At 44.9% G+C, this 16450-nt stretch overlaps 1 protein-coding gene across 6 annotated transcripts in view; it reads left to right on the top strand.

Moving 5' to 3' along the window:
• Positions 1 to 1655: 1655 nt before the first annotated feature.
• The window catches only part of DRP2 (dystrophin related protein 2), a 30526-nt gene continuing 15731 nt past the window's right edge, over positions 1656 to 16450 (top strand). For 2 of the 6 annotated variants that reach the window (XM_040467228.1, XM_040467227.1), the window contains exons 1-10: positions 1656 to 1831; positions 5973 to 6136; positions 7975 to 8131; positions 9560 to 9680; positions 11261 to 11529; positions 11917 to 12063; positions 12505 to 12583; positions 14231 to 14291; positions 14599 to 14660; positions 15687 to 15761. In XM_040467228.1, the coding sequence (XP_040323162.1) occupies positions 1715 to 1831; positions 5973 to 6136; positions 7975 to 8131; positions 9560 to 9680; positions 11261 to 11529; positions 11917 to 12063; positions 12505 to 12583; positions 14231 to 14291; positions 14599 to 14660; positions 15687 to 15761 (1252 nt within the window). In that variant the 5' untranslated portion in view covers positions 1656 to 1714. Of the gene's footprint in view, positions 1832 to 4803; positions 4929 to 5972; positions 6137 to 7974; positions 8132 to 9559; positions 9681 to 11260; positions 11530 to 11916; positions 12064 to 12504; positions 12584 to 14230; positions 14292 to 14598; positions 14661 to 15686; positions 15762 to 16450 lie in introns of those variants that run through there. The other 4 variants (XM_040467230.1, XM_040467229.1, XM_040467231.1 and 1 more) reach the window with 4 other exon arrangements.

The following is a 16450-nucleotide window of genomic DNA, read 5'->3' as shown; positions in this document are numbered from 1 at the left end:
CTGAAATAGAGACTAAAAATGGTGGCTATTTAATCATCAACCTCAGGAATCAAAGATGCTTATGTCCTGCCCTTTTGATCAGGGTTTTCATGTCTTTGCCCAACACTAAAATATAGGACTTTTAGCAGTTCCAAGCATTGTCTTTGTTACCCATTCTTATCACACTTGTGTACATTCCTTGTGTACATCTAACTTTTTCACTCATATCTTCCTGTTCTCAGCTTAGCTCCTGACATCTAAAGCTGAATATGTCTGAAGCATGGCTTATTATGGAACACTGCCCAAGCATAGCTTATTATGGAACACTGCCTTCATCCCCCACCCTACCAAATTTGCTCCTCCTCCAGTCTTCCCTCTCTTGCTGTTGGTAACGTTATCCACCTAGCTCCCAAATTAGAAACTTTTCACTCCTTCACTTCCTTCACCCTTTACATCCAATTGATCACCGAACCCAATGTATTTTACCTCTTCAGTGTATCTCTTAATCCATGCTCTCTGCTCCATCTTCCCTGCAACTGCTTGCCTATTATAACAGCTCTTTAATGGATTCTTCCCCTAGGAGAATCACTCCAAAAGGCAGCCAGAGGGCTGTTTCTAAAATGCAAATCTGGTCCAGTCACTCCCCTGCTTAAAATCTTCTGTTCCTCCCTATTATCTACAAGATAAAGCCTAGAATTCTCTGCTTGTCATTCAAGGCATGACCCAATCTGGCCACAGCCTCATTTTTCAGACTCGTCTACTGCTCCCCACAAGGCACCTACCTTGTACTCTGGTCACACCATACATTTCATTTTGTGCTTTTTGGAATTATTATTATTTTTTTTTATCTCTCCTGCCTAATGACGATCTGATTTCTCTCTCATGGCTCAACTCAAGTGTATTTCCTCTAGGGAGACTTTTCCTGACCTGACCAGGTAGAACTCACCTCACCTATCCCTTCACTCCATCCCATAAATACTTCTACCATTAATGCAAGTAACACTTTATGACTTGATTTTTTTCTAGGTCTGTTCTTTCTGTGTGTGAACTCCTCAGGGATAGGCACCATGTCTTTTTCATCTCTGAGCCTCCTAAACTCTAGCCAAATGGAACTTACTGTTCTCTGAACATGCTATGCTTTTTTGTGATATCCACCTTTACAGAGGTACATTATTCCACTGGGGAGACCCTTCTCTCTTACTCCCCTTCTCTGCATACACAAACAGCTACTTGTCCTTTGAGAGTCATCTCAAATGCAATTTCTCTGAAATCTTTGCACATTCTTAGAGTTATTTGTCCCCAAGTCTGTGCTCACCAAGCCTTCTGGTCAAATATCGATTATAACACTTGCCACATAAGCATTTTATGAGCTTATATGACTGCCTCCTCCCACCTTGCAACCTCCCCGACCCTCTTCCCCAGGCTCTGAGATCTCAGATAGCAAATCATCTTAGTGTCTCTAGCATAAAGCATAATAGATGAACAATAAATACTTCTTTGGTCAATAATTAAATAAAGCCTCTTATGGTACATGGTGGCCTGGGAAAAACTATTGGGTAGACCAGTAAGCTTTAATACTTATGTACATAACTGGTCAAGGTACCCTTGGGTAAGTGTTGGGTTCATAAGCCTTTTCTAGGTCTTGACTCTAAATCTGTCCTTGTTACTTTTCCAGGTGCTTATGGTCAACAGTTGGTGCACTGCCCATTCTCTCCCCCCATGAGCCTTGGTTCTGATGCAACCTATGGTCATGCAGGGATGCCCTTACACCCTCCCTCGATGTCATGAATGGCGGGCAGCTGACCAGTTCCATAACAGCAACAGCCTCCGTAGCACCTGCCTCCAGCCTCAGGTAAGAGGCTGATAGCAAAAGAAAGTCCTGTGGAGAAAGGGTAGACACAGGATCTGTGTGTGTTCTTGTGGGTGTCCATGCTTCCTAAGGCTATGGGACACTCTCTATATACATGAATCTGTTTGGAGGGCATGGGACCTCCTTCTGACTCATCCCTTATCAGTCATGAAGCTTTTTTAAAAATAAAGTTTATTTATTTTGAGAAAGAGAGACACCACGTGGGGGCAGGGGAGGGGCAGAGAGAGAGGGAATGAGAGAGAATCCCAAGCAGACTCCTCAGTGTCAGTGCTGAGCTCAATGTGAAGCTTGAACCCACAAAGTGTGAGATCATGACCTGAGCCAAAATCAAGAGTCAGATGCTCAATCAAGTGAGTCACTGAGGAGCTCCCTTGAAGACTTTTATAGGGGGCATGGGGCAAAGAAATGTGTTGGTCTGGGTAAGTGAAAGGGCCAAGAATGGCTGAGGGAGACTAGCTTCATGTTAACCTCCCAAGGGAAGTCCCAGAAGAGTGTAACCCTTCAGGGTATCACCTAGGACAAGGCATGATCTTCCTTTGCTTTAACTTCTTTATGCCATACTTCATGTTCTGCACCTGAAGAATATTCTCTCTCCTTCCATGGGCTCTTCCTCTCAAGCCTTTAGTATTACAGCTCCTGGCAGAATCCCTGTAGCTTCATAGCTGTCTCTCCTTTCTCTCTCCTCCCCTAGGAGTGGAATGGTGGTACTGTGTGTTCCTGCCTATATATGTTGGTAGATGGGCAGAGGATGTATGAGAGGTAGTAATCCCAAGAGGATAGCCCCCTTCACTGACAATGAGGGAGGTTCATGGGAAAGTTGACTGGACAAGGGGGAAGCATAAACATATTTTGGCTTGTCCTACAATGCTTTGAGGTCCAGAGGCCATAAGGGTGTGAAAAAGTACTATGTCTCCTAGTATCTCACAGATGGGCTGTGGTGCTCAGTCACTGCTGGGGGTGCAGACAGCAGCTAAATATACAGGGAGGAAGGGAGGAAGGAAGGAGGGAGAACGGCAGCAGGGATGGAAAATGTGGGTGCTGGGGAGTCCATTTTGAAGAGAATAATGAGGAAAAGTCCAGAGAGGCATAACATCCAGGTCTTCCTGAGCTGTCTTCCCACATCTAACCAGAGAGAAATTGCTGCTTCTAACATATTCTCAGGCAAGTGCCAACTTAGAGTTCCCCAGTGTACCTACCCCTTTCCCAGACTGGGACTGCCATAGGGTCAAGGGATTGAGAAGTCTGGGCCCTTCCAAAAGGCTTGCCCTGCACATATGTCCACCCCCTCCAAATTTCACCACCTAGACAGAGGGACCTAGGGCTTCATTTTGTGATTGAGAATGGTGAGAGCCACCCCTCTCCTCTGCCACTGTCCACTTTCTTCTCTCCCTTCCCTATGGCCCTGACTTTGTCTTAAAGTTTCAAGAGATAAGGAGAGAGCCCTCTGGTGAGTGGAGTGAGAAACAAACATCTTGGCTACAAAAGCCAGAAGTAGAAGGCCATTGGTAGCAAAAAATGTTGTTATTCATTATTTGCCTATTGTATACCTGGCTGTGCTAGGGGTACTTGTGAGTATAAGGGGGGCCTCGGAGGGGAGAACAGGGTGAGGGAGTATAGTAAGGGGGCCAAGTGAGGATTTAGGAAACTAAGAAGAAGTCTGAAGAGAATGAAACCTAATATGGGTGGAGCCAAGTTCGTCATGGGCACTTCCCTCAGAACCAGGACAACTTGGTTGTAGCTGAGTTACAAGGAGCCATTTCTAACTCTCAGTCTAGGGGATTCTGTGAAACTGGCTTGAGCCCAATTATCCCAGCATAAGCAAAGCTGTGACTCAGAACTAGAGCCTGCTCTTGGCCTGCCATCCCCTGCCACCCCCCATCCACCCAGAATGGCTCCACCCCAGACCCCCAGAAAGGGTCAGGCAGCTGCTCCAACTATTCCTGTAGGTGGGCCTCAGCATGGAAACAATGTGGAACTGTGGAAAGCCCAGAAGACTCTGTGGGAGATTAATGAGGATAGGAACAGAACACTTTTTGGTAAAAATGAAGTGTTTTCCCTCAGTGCTGAAGAGTGGGGGCCTAGCTTGGGAATGTTAACCTTTCCCCCAGGCAAGTCTGCTGGAAAGAGAGAAGAGTGACCACTTCCAGAAGGGGCCCTACCCCACAGACCAGTGGCCCAGGACAGCACAAGTAGGGCACAGGAGCCTCCCTGGCACTGGATCCCTGTACAGAGCTTCTGAGTTCCATTTTGCCTTCTCCCTCCCCTGCAGAGGTTCAAGGGGATGCCCATAGAAAAATCTATTTCCCCCTAACCTTAGAGTGCAGTGAGAGGTCTGAGGAGGTGGATAATGACTCTTCCTTCACTCCTCTCTGCCTCTCAAAGGTAAGGTAAAGCACCCCCTTGTTTTCATAGTGGGCTCAGATGAATCTTCTGCTGTTCAACTTCCTGATCCTGCCATCCTGTGGCTCTGTCCCCAGGTGTGCCACACACATTCCTCACTGCTTCTGAGGACACTTACTTAGTTAAAGACAAGGCTTATTTCCAAGCCCATCCTTCTGCCAGGCCTTGGGGAAAATAGCTTACCAGAGGTTTGTCACCAAAGTGGTCTGATCCTTTACTCCACCTCAGGGGAGGGGTGGGCCTGGATGCAGTGAGTCCTTTGTGTCTTCCATAGAAAATGAAAATAAATCAAGAGAAACTATCCTCTGCATACCCTTCCTCAACACCATGGAATGTCCAGTTCCACTCCCGCAATCCTTGCCAGCCTGGGAGGGCCTTCCTGGCCCCGGTGTGGTGGGCTCAGATGGGAGTGAGCTGGAATTCCCCAGGGACAAAGCTCTGATTCACCAGCTGAGCCCTGACATAGCCGCCCCCTCTAGATTCCTGGGGGGTCAGTAAACAAACAGGGTGACAGCTCCCACCTCCTGACCTGGCTCAGCTCTGCCAGCCTTCCCTGAGGGAGCCTGCTTAGAGCCTGTCAGGATTCTGCCTGTGGCTCATCAGACACTGATTCTGGAAGCAAGCTGAAGGATAATCATGGAGCTGCCTAATCCTGCAGTGGAGTTCCCAGGCAGCACAGGTAGGGTCAGCTCATGGGAACATAGGGTGACTGACTTCAGAACTTTGCCCTTGAGCCTGGTTGCTCCCTCACTTCCTTTCAGTGTGTGGCTGTGAGCTGTGGTTTTAATGGGATGATTGTTTTCTTAAATTGTTGGAAGAGTCTTGTGTGGGAAGGAAGTATGGTTTGGGGGGAAAGGGAGACTAGAAGAGTCTTATCCACCAACAGAACTATGTTCTTTCTATAAAAGGCAAGCTGGTATACAGGTGGGCAGACAGGTGGGTTTCCCAAGTCTGGGATTGAGCAGCACAGGCTGAGATTTCCTCGTCCATACTCCCCTTCCCTCAATTCCCTTCTGCCTTTGGCTGGGCAGTCCTGGCAGTATGCTAGAGGTGGCTAACTTATTTAGCACAACCCTCATTCCCCCAAACCTTGTAATTCCCTGCAGGGTGAAGAAGTGATGGGCTCTGAGCTTTAGGGCTCAAGGGAAGCCTTTGGTAGGATCTATGACTGGTCCTCTTGGCTGCTGACTCTGGTCAGCGTCCTTTGGAGATCAGGGTCAAAAATATGGCTTTAGTTCTCTCTCAACCCGTGGAAGATGAACAGTACTCTTTAGGACTATTTCCAGGCTTTCCGACTGGTGGAAAATGCATGTGGGGAAGAGGGAGAGGGGGCACCAAGGCCTGGATTCATTTGAGAAGTAGGACATCTATTACTGATATCTTTCCCTGGCTGGTCTACTCTCTCTCCCTGAATCTTTTGAGGCAGCCCCTCAGCTTTCTTTTCTTTTTCAGTGTGGGACACTGAGGTTGAGCCTACAGCTTACCTTGAATGCTGTGTTTGCCAGTGTTTGGGCAATTCTGAGCTTCTCTTATCTAAGGAAAATACTTCCAGAATCCCATCTGGGCAATAGTCTTGGCAGAATTTACAGTAATAATCCACCCCCAAACATACCCTGGGACATGCGCTTCTCTCTCCTTGTTCACATTTGTCCCATCCTTGGCTTGGTGCAGACCAGGGTGTGGCATACTCTGGGGATTGCAGAATGTCTATGTTTCTGTCCAGGTTAGAGTTGCTGCTACTGCCTCTGCGCCTCCTCAGGATGGTGCTGGAGTTTCCTGCCTAAGCCCAAAGCTATTCAACGGGTCTGTTGGTGCCGCTGGACCCCTCGAACCACGAGCCATGAATCTGTGTTGGAATGAAATAAAAAAAAAGTCTCACAACCTCCGGTAAGGCCTGGCCCCTAGAAACAGGAGCCTTAGGCAAATGGCTGGGGCTGTGTTGGGCTCCTTTTGCTGCTTCAACTTGTCATTCTCCTCTCAGCCTGTGTCAGCCTCATCATCCACTTCTCATCGTCTCATCAGCTTCATCATCTCCACTTCCTTCTCTGGACCGTGGAAAGGACCCTGGGTCAAAAGTCAAGAGGCTTGGATTTGAGCCTAAGTTTTTTTTTTTTTTTTTTTTTTTTTTTAATATTTATTTATTTATTTATTTTGAGAGAGAGAGAGAGAGAGAGAGAGAGAGAGAGAGAGAGAATCTCAAGCAGGCTACACACTGTCAGCACAGAGCTTCACAAGAGGCTCGATCTCATGAAGCTTGATTATTATGACCTGAGCCCATATCAAGAGTCCCATGCTTAACCGACTTAGCCACCCAAGGCCCCCCTGAGTTTCATTTTAAAGTAGTTGTGTCACCTTGGATACGTGGTTTAAGTTATCTGAATTTTACTCTCTTTTTTTTTTAAAAACAAAAACAAAAATGAGTGAAGGAACTTTCCTAACTACTTCACAGTGTTGTAAGGATTCTTATAAGATATGAAAATGCTTTCTGAACTTAAAAGCACTCATGTATAAGTGAAGGATATGTGTGCTCCTTCCTCCTCTTCTTCTCATAACTGTCCTTCCTCCATCTCAGTAGATATTATCTGCTCTCTTTCCCATCCTTTTATGCCTTCTACTCCCATCCATTGGTTATCAGCCCACTTATTCCTCCCCAAACTGAAGGCAAATCTGTACGAGCATGAAGGAAATTCCTATATCACTTGTCCCTCTTCTCCCTACCCTTCTGTATAACCTACCCCCACACTTTTCCTCTCCACTCCCTATTACCAAAGCCCAAACCCCTGGCTTTTGGTAGGCTTTGGCTGGAATGAGACAGTGTAGAGAAGTTGAAAGAATGCAGGCTCTGGGGTCAAATAAACCTGAGTTCAAATCATAGCTCTACCAGTGATTTAACTGTGTGACCTTGGGAAAATTACTTAACCTTCTTAGGCAATAGTAGTACCTACCTCATGAGGTCACTGCTCTGAGAATTAGTGGAAGTAGTGACTTAGGTAAGGGTTTGGTCTAGGTAGTAGGGAAGTAATGAATAGTTATTATTGTCAGCTAGGGGGAATGGGCTTGATAGCTATACCTAGGCTGGCCTCTAGCTTCCTACCACTTCGTCCTCAGCTCATGGTTCATTTGTGGGGGATGGCTTACAGAGATGATTATAGTGTATGCATTTTTCTCCTTCTATATGTCAAATCTCTAGCCTCTGGTGCTGTCATCCTTTGGGACCCTTGGGCTACGTATATTTGTATGTGTCCTCACACAAGGGAGCACCCATGTTCAGTCACCTCATTTGCCCTTTCACTTACTGTATCCTCTTCCTACTCAGAGGTCAGGCTCTGAGAAACCTCTGTTGATGAGTAGTTTGGCATGGTTTGAGTTCCTCAAGGGCAAGAGGGTAACCAGACAGCTGTCACCCCTAATGCCCTTGTTCAGTTTCCTCCCCTTCCCAGCTTGATGCTGGGCAAGCAACTGAATTAGCTGATATCCACACTATCACACCTCCCCACTCATGGACCTACCCATTGATTTTAGTACTGTACTCCATGCAAAGGTACATTGGGAACCTCTGTGGATGGGTAAGATGGAGGGCTCTGGGCCTCCTCCTACTTCAACCAGAGCAGCTCCTCTTTAATCTGTTTTATATATATTAAAGTTCTACATAAGTGTTTGGGGAAAAAGTGTTTTGCCACTTAAAAAGAAGGTTGAAAATCACTGGTCTTTTACATTGTGTGCAGTGCTCGCCTAGAGGCCTTCTCAGACCACAGTGGGAAGCTTCAGCTCCCTCTCCAAGAGATTATTGACTGGCTCAGCCAGAAAGATGAGGAATTGTCAGCTCAGCTGCCCCTGCAAGGGGATGTGGCTCTGGTGCAACAGGAGAAGGAGACACATGCGGTAGGTTTGAACTATGGAGGCTGTGGCGTGTCACCTCTCAGCTGGGAAGGGAGCTTTTCTGCAGTGTTCTGACAGATGAGCACCTAACCTCTGCTTAGACATCTGAAGTAACAGGAGGCTGGATACAGTTTTACTGGGTTTTGGATAGCCCGCTACCAGAGTAAGTCAAACCTTTTCTCCCTGGCCCTTTCATCAAATACTGACCTCTCTTAAGATCCTGCCCTGATTTTCAGTGGGGACATGGAAAAATGAACATAATATAATGTTAAGTGAAAAAAAAACATAGGATACAAAAACTATATACAGGTGGATCTCAGTTGTACAAAAACAAATATAGACGTGTGTACACGTATACGCACATACGAAAACATAAGAATGAACTATATCACAAAGCCCCCAATGGTCAACTCTAGGTGATGAAATTAAAGTTCTTTTTAATTTTTCTTCTTCATGCTTTTCTGAAGTTTCTAATATTTCTGTGACATATATTACCTCTTATAATCAGAAATTAACAACAGATATTTCTTAAAAATGAATACAGAATGCAGTAGGAGAAATAATTATGTGACATGGTAGAGGTGTTAGCTAAGACTACAATGGCAATCACATTGCGATATAAATGTACCAAATCAATATGTTGTATATCTTAAACTTACACAATCTTCCATGTCAATTATATACCAATTTAAAAAGTGGAAACAGAATGGAATACAGTACAGCAAAAAAATAAACTATAACTGAATGCCACGGCATGGATTACTCTTAAAAACAGTATGTTTAGTGAAAAAAAGCCAGGTAAAAAAAGAGTACATACTGCATAATACCATTTATGCAAAGTGTTCAAAAATGGACAAGACTAATCAGTGGTATTACAAGTCAGGATACTGGTTACCTAAGGGGAAGGGGTGATATAGTGACCAGAAGGGGCCCTTGAGTATACCTGCTGGGATGCTGGTGGAGTTCTGTTTCTTGATCTCAGTGCTGGTTACAGACATGGAATTACTTTATGGAAATTCACCGAGCTGTACACTTTTGATTTGTGTACGCTTCTCTATATTTCAACAAAAATTTTAATTAAAATTATGATATAAATCCTGCCTGTCTGGTTTTGATTTCTCTAAAGCCCCTTACTGGGGAATTTCTGGGTCTTCCAGAGAACCAAGATTTTCAACACCAAATCCTTACATTTCTCTCTACCTTGTGGCATATACAGACCCATTTCATACTAAATAGATCTCCCTATGTCAGAGTCACTCTTCTGCTTATAGAGAGGACTGCAGCTCTTTATGTCTGGGTAGCCCAAAGATGCATGATAATGCTAAAGGATCAAGTTGCACTAAGGAGAAGAAAGGTTGTCAATTGCAGAATAGAATTTGAAGCAGTTGAAAGACTTTACTTCCCTGTTGACCATGTTGCTAAACTTCATAGGCCTTTATGGAAGATGTCAAGTCTCGGGGCCCTTATATCTACTCTGTTCTGGAGTCAGCTCAGGCCTTCCTGTCCCAGCACCCATTTGAGGAATTAGAGGAGCCTCATTCTGAGAGCAAAGGTGGGTAGTCTTCCTCTCTTTTACCTTCTTCTTGAACCGCTAAACACCTTCCTTCCTTCCCCAAACTCAGTTTCTCAGCTATTATCTAGGAGAATAATTTTCTCTTAAGAGTCCAAAGTTGGGAAGGAGCAAGGTTCACACTGCAAGAAAAAGCAAAGAGAACAAAAGAAAAAAAGAAAGAAAAAGAAAAAAGAAAAAGCAAAGAGAACAGAACCTGGAGCAGGGAAGACCAATGGGTGGCCCAAAGCTGTATGTGACTATGTGGAGCATCATGTGTGGCGTTCTAATGAGACATAAAAAAGAAAAAACAAAAGACTCAAATGCATTGAGCTGACTCTGAATAAAAGTAGTAGTATGTCCTTTAAAAACGTACTCCTTTAAAGAAAAATAAAATAAAATAAAATAAAATAAAATAAAAAGTGTACTCCTTTATTCCGACATAGAGAGACATGCAGTGATGTTCTAATCAATGAGACAATAAAAAATCTTTTTTAAATCTAAAAAGTTAGGTGATGACATTTCAGGAGAAAATTTATTGTGGGTCTTTATTGTGGTGACTTCTGGCCCCTTTCCTCAGTAGAGTAGGCCACTCTAGGTCTAGGTTCAAATAAGGGAGCAGGGTGGGATTTTTGGGGTAGCCCAGCAAGCCCTCTTCTCCAGAAGGAGTTCTCAACCTTTCAAGACTGGCTATGAATAGCCTGGAAGGATCCGTTGTTAACTGAGCTCTTTGTTAAAGCTGTTGACTATCTCCGTTTACTTCCAGCCCCTCAGTAGGAGGCTATTAGTCAATTTACTATCCAATGGGCCTCAGACAGGACAAGTTCAAAAGAGAGCAGGATAGTTCCAATTAACCTGGAGTTTTGGGGGTCTGAATCTACTTCTGAAGGGAGTTCCAGGGGAGGATGAAGAAACCTACAATTTAGGAGCCTAGATAGAAAAGCTGGGAAAGTTCTGCTAACCTCTCCTAGGCATAAAATACTTCCCTTCTTTGGATGGAAGTGGGCAGCAGACACTAACGCAAAATGGCATTCCAGGGTCATGTGCATAGGAGTCTGGATGATTTGCCTCACTGTGCCTCTTAAAATATTTTACTCACTGGGGTGCCTGGATGGCTCAGTCGGTTGAGCGTCCAACTTCAGCTCAGGTCATGATCTCACACTCCGTGAGTTTGAGCCCTGCGTCGGGCTCTGTGCTGACAGCTCAGAGCCTGGAGCCCGCTTCAGATTCTGTGTCTCCCTCTCTCTCTTCCCCTCCCCGGCTCATGCTCTGTCTCATGTCTCTGTCTCAAAAATAAATAACAACATTTTTAAAAAATTAAAAAAATAAAATATTTTACTCACTGTTTACCTTGCCCATCTTTTTAAGAATATGAAGAAATCCTCTTAGCAGGAAGAAAGTAACAACATGGTCTCTTGACTGTGGTGTTGGATCCATGAACCTACATGTGTGATAAATCGCATAGAACTAAATATACACATAGGGGCACATGAACATTTTACAGAGGTATATCTTTGCCTCTGTCTTTTCCATGGCTGCCCCTGCCAGGTTGGCCTGACCTGGCTTCCTGCTTGCTCTTACAGATACTTCTCCCAGACAGCGGATCCAGAACCTTAGCCGCTTTGTGTGGAAGCAGGCAACGGTGGCCAGTGAACTATGGGAGAAGCTGACAGCCCGCTGTGTCGACCAGCACCGCCACATTGAGCACACTCTGGAGCAGCTGTTGGAGATCCAAGGGGCAATGGAGGAATTAAGCAATACTCTGACCCAGGCTGAGGGAGTCCGAGCCACTTGGGAGCCCATTGGGGATCTCTTCATTGATTCACTCCCTGAGCACATCCAGGCTCTTAAGGTATACAGGCCCCCTAACCTGGCTAAAGTCCACCCTGAAACCTGACACTTCTCCCAGACCATGTCCCTGCTACTGAAGCTTCACTGTTGTCCCAGGTTGTAACTGAGCCTTTTCCAGTTTATGTGCTGGATTTTGGGGCTGGTTTAGCTGGAGTCTCCTCTGTCCTTTTACTGTCTTCTCTTTCCCTGGTGTTTTCTGAGAGTAAAAAATGAAGAGGATAAGGACAGTGGCCCCCCTCACCTTCATCCAAATGGCCTTAATAGCAAGCACCTGGATCGTGCTATTGAAACAAAAGTCTAGGTGAAGAAGGAGGAGTTGAGATGAATGACTAATGGTTCCTCTTACCTACTTTCTCTTTGCTGTGGGATTTGGGTCCTGGTTCTATAGCTATTCAAAGAAGAATTCTCCCCTATGAAAGATGGAGTGAAATTGGTGAATGATCTGGCCCATCAACTTGCCATTTCTGATGTACACTTGTCAATGGAGAATTCCCGCGCCCTGGAGCAGATCAATGTTCGGTGGAAACAGCTACAGGTAGAAGAGAAGCCTGGAGTGAGCCATTGGAAAGAGCTTTGATATAACTAGGCTTGGGAGAATCTTCTTCTGGCCAAAAGAAAGTGAAGGGGCATTAAAGTGGGATGGGACCTCCATGTGGAAAGAATAGTAGAGCATTTGGGGCCAGGGAACAGTCTTCTCAACCTCTAAGCTGCAGGACGTAATTGAAATGAAGATTTGAGAGGGGCCTGTGTAAATGTGGGCATTTAGGGTCAGATAAGAAGTGACTGTGGCCTGTAATTAAGAATGCTCTTCTCTGACCCTTGGGAGTGATGTGGAAGCACTAGGAGTTAGGTGATAATGGAAGGATCTAGAGCCAGAGACGAGTTAGCCTGTGAAGGACTTCACAAAGATTTCTGGAGGTGCCTGGAAATCTCACACTAAATATCTGGAATGAATTCACTCTGCCTCTTTCCATAGGTGTCAGTTGGTGAGAGGCTTAAGCAGCTCCAGGATGCCCACCGGGACTTTGGGCCTGGGTCACAGCATTTCCTCTCCTGTACGTGAGACAAACTAGACTTCACTTAGCAGAACCGCAGATACCTTACAAGAGAGTCTACTCATGTCCCTTGGGGGTCTGGTAGGAGCCCAATATATCTTGGCATCCAAGAAGCAGTAAGGATAAAGCAGTGCAGTATAGTGGAAGAAAGGACAGGGTCTCAAATCAGAGAGACCTGGATCTGAGCCACTGCTCCTTGACTTAATAGCTGTGCAAGCCTGAAGAAAATAGCTTAACCTTTCTGAACATCAATTTTCCCATATGAAAAAAGAAGAGAAAATATTACCTAACTCATAGGGTTATGGGAATATTAAATAACTTGGAATTTTCAACAATATTTATTGAGGACCTAATGTGGGCCAGGTAGTGTTCCAGGCACTGGAGCTACATCAGTGAGAACAAAACAGACAAGTCTTTAGACTTATAGAGCTTCTACACTAGTAAGGGAAGCCAGAACATAAACAAATAAGTAAAATCTATATAAGGTAAATTGGTGACAAGTGCTGTGGGAAAAAAAATAAAGCAGGGAAGGCATGAAAAGGCAGTGCTGGACTTAATGAGGGAGGCATTGCAATTTTGAATAGGGTAGTCAGGAAAGGCTTCACTGAGAGCTCTCGGAACAGAAACCTCAAGGAGACAAGGGAATGAGCCATGGGGATAATTGAGGGAAGAGCACACCAGGCACAGGGAACAGCAACTTCAAGGACCTCAAGGCAGGGGCATGCCTGAGGAACAGGAAGGAGGCAGGTGTAGAAGTAATATGGAGAGGAGAAAGCGGGAGATCAAAAAGGGTAGCAGGAGGCCAGAGCACCGAAGGAACTTGGGATTTTACTCTGAATGGAATTGAGAACCTTTGGAGGGGTTTGAGCAGAAGGGCGACATTGTAATAATCCAGGTGAGGGATTATGGTGACCCAGGTCAGGGTGGTAGCAGTGGAGATGGTGAGGATATACAGATGTGAAAATTAGATATGTACACAAAGCATTTGGCAAAGTATCTGGCTCATAGTAGGAACTCAATAAATGTTAATGGCAGTTAGAACTATTGCTATTAAATAATCACTGGCATGCAGCTATACCTATAGAGGGCTCTTGTATCCAGGGAAACTGCAGTGAGGAGGTTTGCCAGGTGACTTAGCCTCTCAAACATCTGGAAGATAAAGACATGGAGCAGAGAAGGGCATCCTTTTCCAGAATTCCTCACCAGAGAGAAATGGGCAATACCATTCCCCATTGTCCCATAGGACTGAGAAGCTTGGCCTTCTGGGGGAAAGTTTTTGAGTCCCATGAGGAAAGTAGTCCACTTCAAATCTCTAGCAGCACTGCAGCTGAATGGGTAGAAATGGCAGGCTGACCAGGGAAGAGATCATCAAGGTGGCTGGGGCCAGATATTCCTCTTCATGCCCTTGCCACATCATTGACACATGAGGGTATCGGTGACAATTTCTTCTTCATCTGCCCTAACATCAGCGAGAGAAGTACGTTTATTAGTCTTGCCCCACCTTCAGGGGCTATTAAGAGCCGTTAATGCAAGTCAGACATCCCTGTTTTGGACTTAACCACCTGTTTGGGAGGATAGAGCAGGGGAGTCAACAGGAGCCTAAAAAGTATTAGTGGCCAACTTCTTTCTCTTTCTCTTCTTTACCAGCCTCTGTGCAGGTTCCCTGGGAAAGAGCAATTTCACCCAATAAAGTTCCCTACTACATCAAGTGAGTGACCATCTGAATTAGAAGTGGGTCATTCACCTGCCCACCCTCCTCCCTTGCCTATCCTTTTTTTCTCCCTGTCGCTGTTACTCCTTATCTGTTGGGATTCCTCCATCCAGTCCAGTTTTTCCTCCTACTCATCTCAAGAGCTCAAGATTCTGCCTGGGGAAGGGTGCTTTGGGATATTAGTGGTCCACCCTCGGATCCTGAAGTTCCTTGCATCCAAACTATCACTGAGTGAAGCGCATATGTGTGTGGGGAGGGTGGGGGGTGGTGTGGACCCCGGTATTATTGATGCTTTTGTTTGTAGCCACCAGGCTCAGACCACTTGCTGGGACCATCCCAAGATGACTGAGTTATACCAAACCCTGGGTAAGAATTCAGAGTTCCTGTATAGGGTGGAGATCTATATAGCTGCCTTTTTCCTGTAAGAACAGAAGGGAATTCCATTCAACAAACAGATGGGGGTAGAAGGGAGCACCTTGTCATTTACCCAGTGGCCTTTCTTCCTTTCCCCTCTGCACCTCCCTCAACTGGAGGCTCTACATTCCTCCTAGACCATTTTACCATCACATTAGGAAATTATTCTTACAGACCTGCTTTGAAAGACACTGTCCAGGCTATGATGAATATGACTTCCGTGTGCCTTAGTTTTGGCTACTAAGAGACTCACCATTAAGGTTGCAAATTTTATCCATGCTGATGCATGTGAATATAGCTCATTCACTTTCTTTGCTGTAGAGTGTTCCATTTTATATACAACAGCTTCTTCATCCAGTCTACTGTTGATGGACTTTTGGATTGTCTATAGTTTGGAACTAGTAAGGACAGTGCTGCTAACCTCTTGTACATGTCTTCTGGTGCACATGTGCATGTTTTTCAGTCTAAAGGTCTAACATCATTTCAGTGTGTTGTGAACAGACTAGGAAATTTGAAAGTGCAACAGATCCTTTGCAAGAATCATATTCAATATTAATTTTGTTATGTTTTTACTTTATCAAAAATCTAGTAAGGTATTATCTCCTGAAATATTGTGATTCAGTTATTTATACATGCACACATAGGGTGCACATATTGGACGGTGATATCAAATGAATGTCTTACTGTGCATCTTGGTCAATAAATGCTTGAAAATCACTGCTCTAGGATATGTAGCCAGATGTGTTGTGGGATATGTGAATGTTCAATTTTACTAGGTACTGCCAAGTTGTTTTCTGAGGTGGTTGTATCAGTTTATACTTCCACCAGCAGGTCCTTATTTATCCACATCTTTTCTAACACTTTCTGTTTTTTTTTTTTTTTTTTTTTTTTTTGCCAATCAAGTGGGTGTAATATGGTATCTTGTGGTTTTAATTTGCATTTCCCTGATCTGAGTGTGCCTCTTTCCATTCTTTGTAGCTGATCTGAACAACATTAAGTTCTCAGCTTACCGTACTGCCATGAAGCTACGCAGAGTCCAGAAGGCGCTGCGTTGTAAGTTTCCCATCTCACTTCCCCGCAGCCTTCACCCTACTCCCACTCTTCCTCATCTGCTAGCTGTTTTCCACTTTGATTCCACCTTGGCCAGGGTTGTTGATTGGCTTGTCTCCAAAAGCTGGAGTATGCTGGTTGTGGGCACCTGCTCTTTCCAGGGGCCTTCCATTGTTTCCAAGCCCCAGACTTGTTTCTAAATTAACCCATAACTATCCTCCTCCTTGTCCCTTCCCTGCCCAACATGGATAATCAAGCAACTGTTTTGTGGCAGGAAGTAGTCCAGCCCAAGGTTTGGAGCCATCAGGGGCTTGTGTTCTTTTGCCATCTTGGAGTTGGTTATTGAATGTAGCAGAACTATTGAAGCAAGTGCCAGTGGTTAGGGGACAATGTGGCTATAGATAAAATGTGCTTTCTGGCCTTTCTTAGGAAGACTATCCATTCAGTCTTCCTGGCCCAGGCATGTCTGACTAGGCTGGTTCTGTCATTCCAGATAATAGAAAGTCCTCTTGAGGCATGTCACATTTACCCAGACATACCTGAGCCTTCATAACTGGTATCTAGGTTCTCAGAACAAGGTTCATGAACAAACCTGTTTGCTGTTGAAATGTGTGTAAAGACAGAGAAACGTAAAATGAGATTTGACTCCTTGGGAGTTAATACAACAAAGGAGGTGAATTTATTCACATCCT

This window comes from Herpailurus yagouaroundi, unplaced genomic scaffold (assembly GCF_014898765.1).
Source record: "Herpailurus yagouaroundi ecotype Mexico unplaced genomic scaffold, PumYag 67383, whole genome shotgun sequence".
Lineage (NCBI taxonomy): Eukaryota > Metazoa > Chordata > Mammalia > Carnivora > Felidae > Herpailurus > Herpailurus yagouaroundi.
Note: the sequence above shows the minus strand (reverse complement) of the source record. Positions and strands in the feature narration are given on the sequence as shown.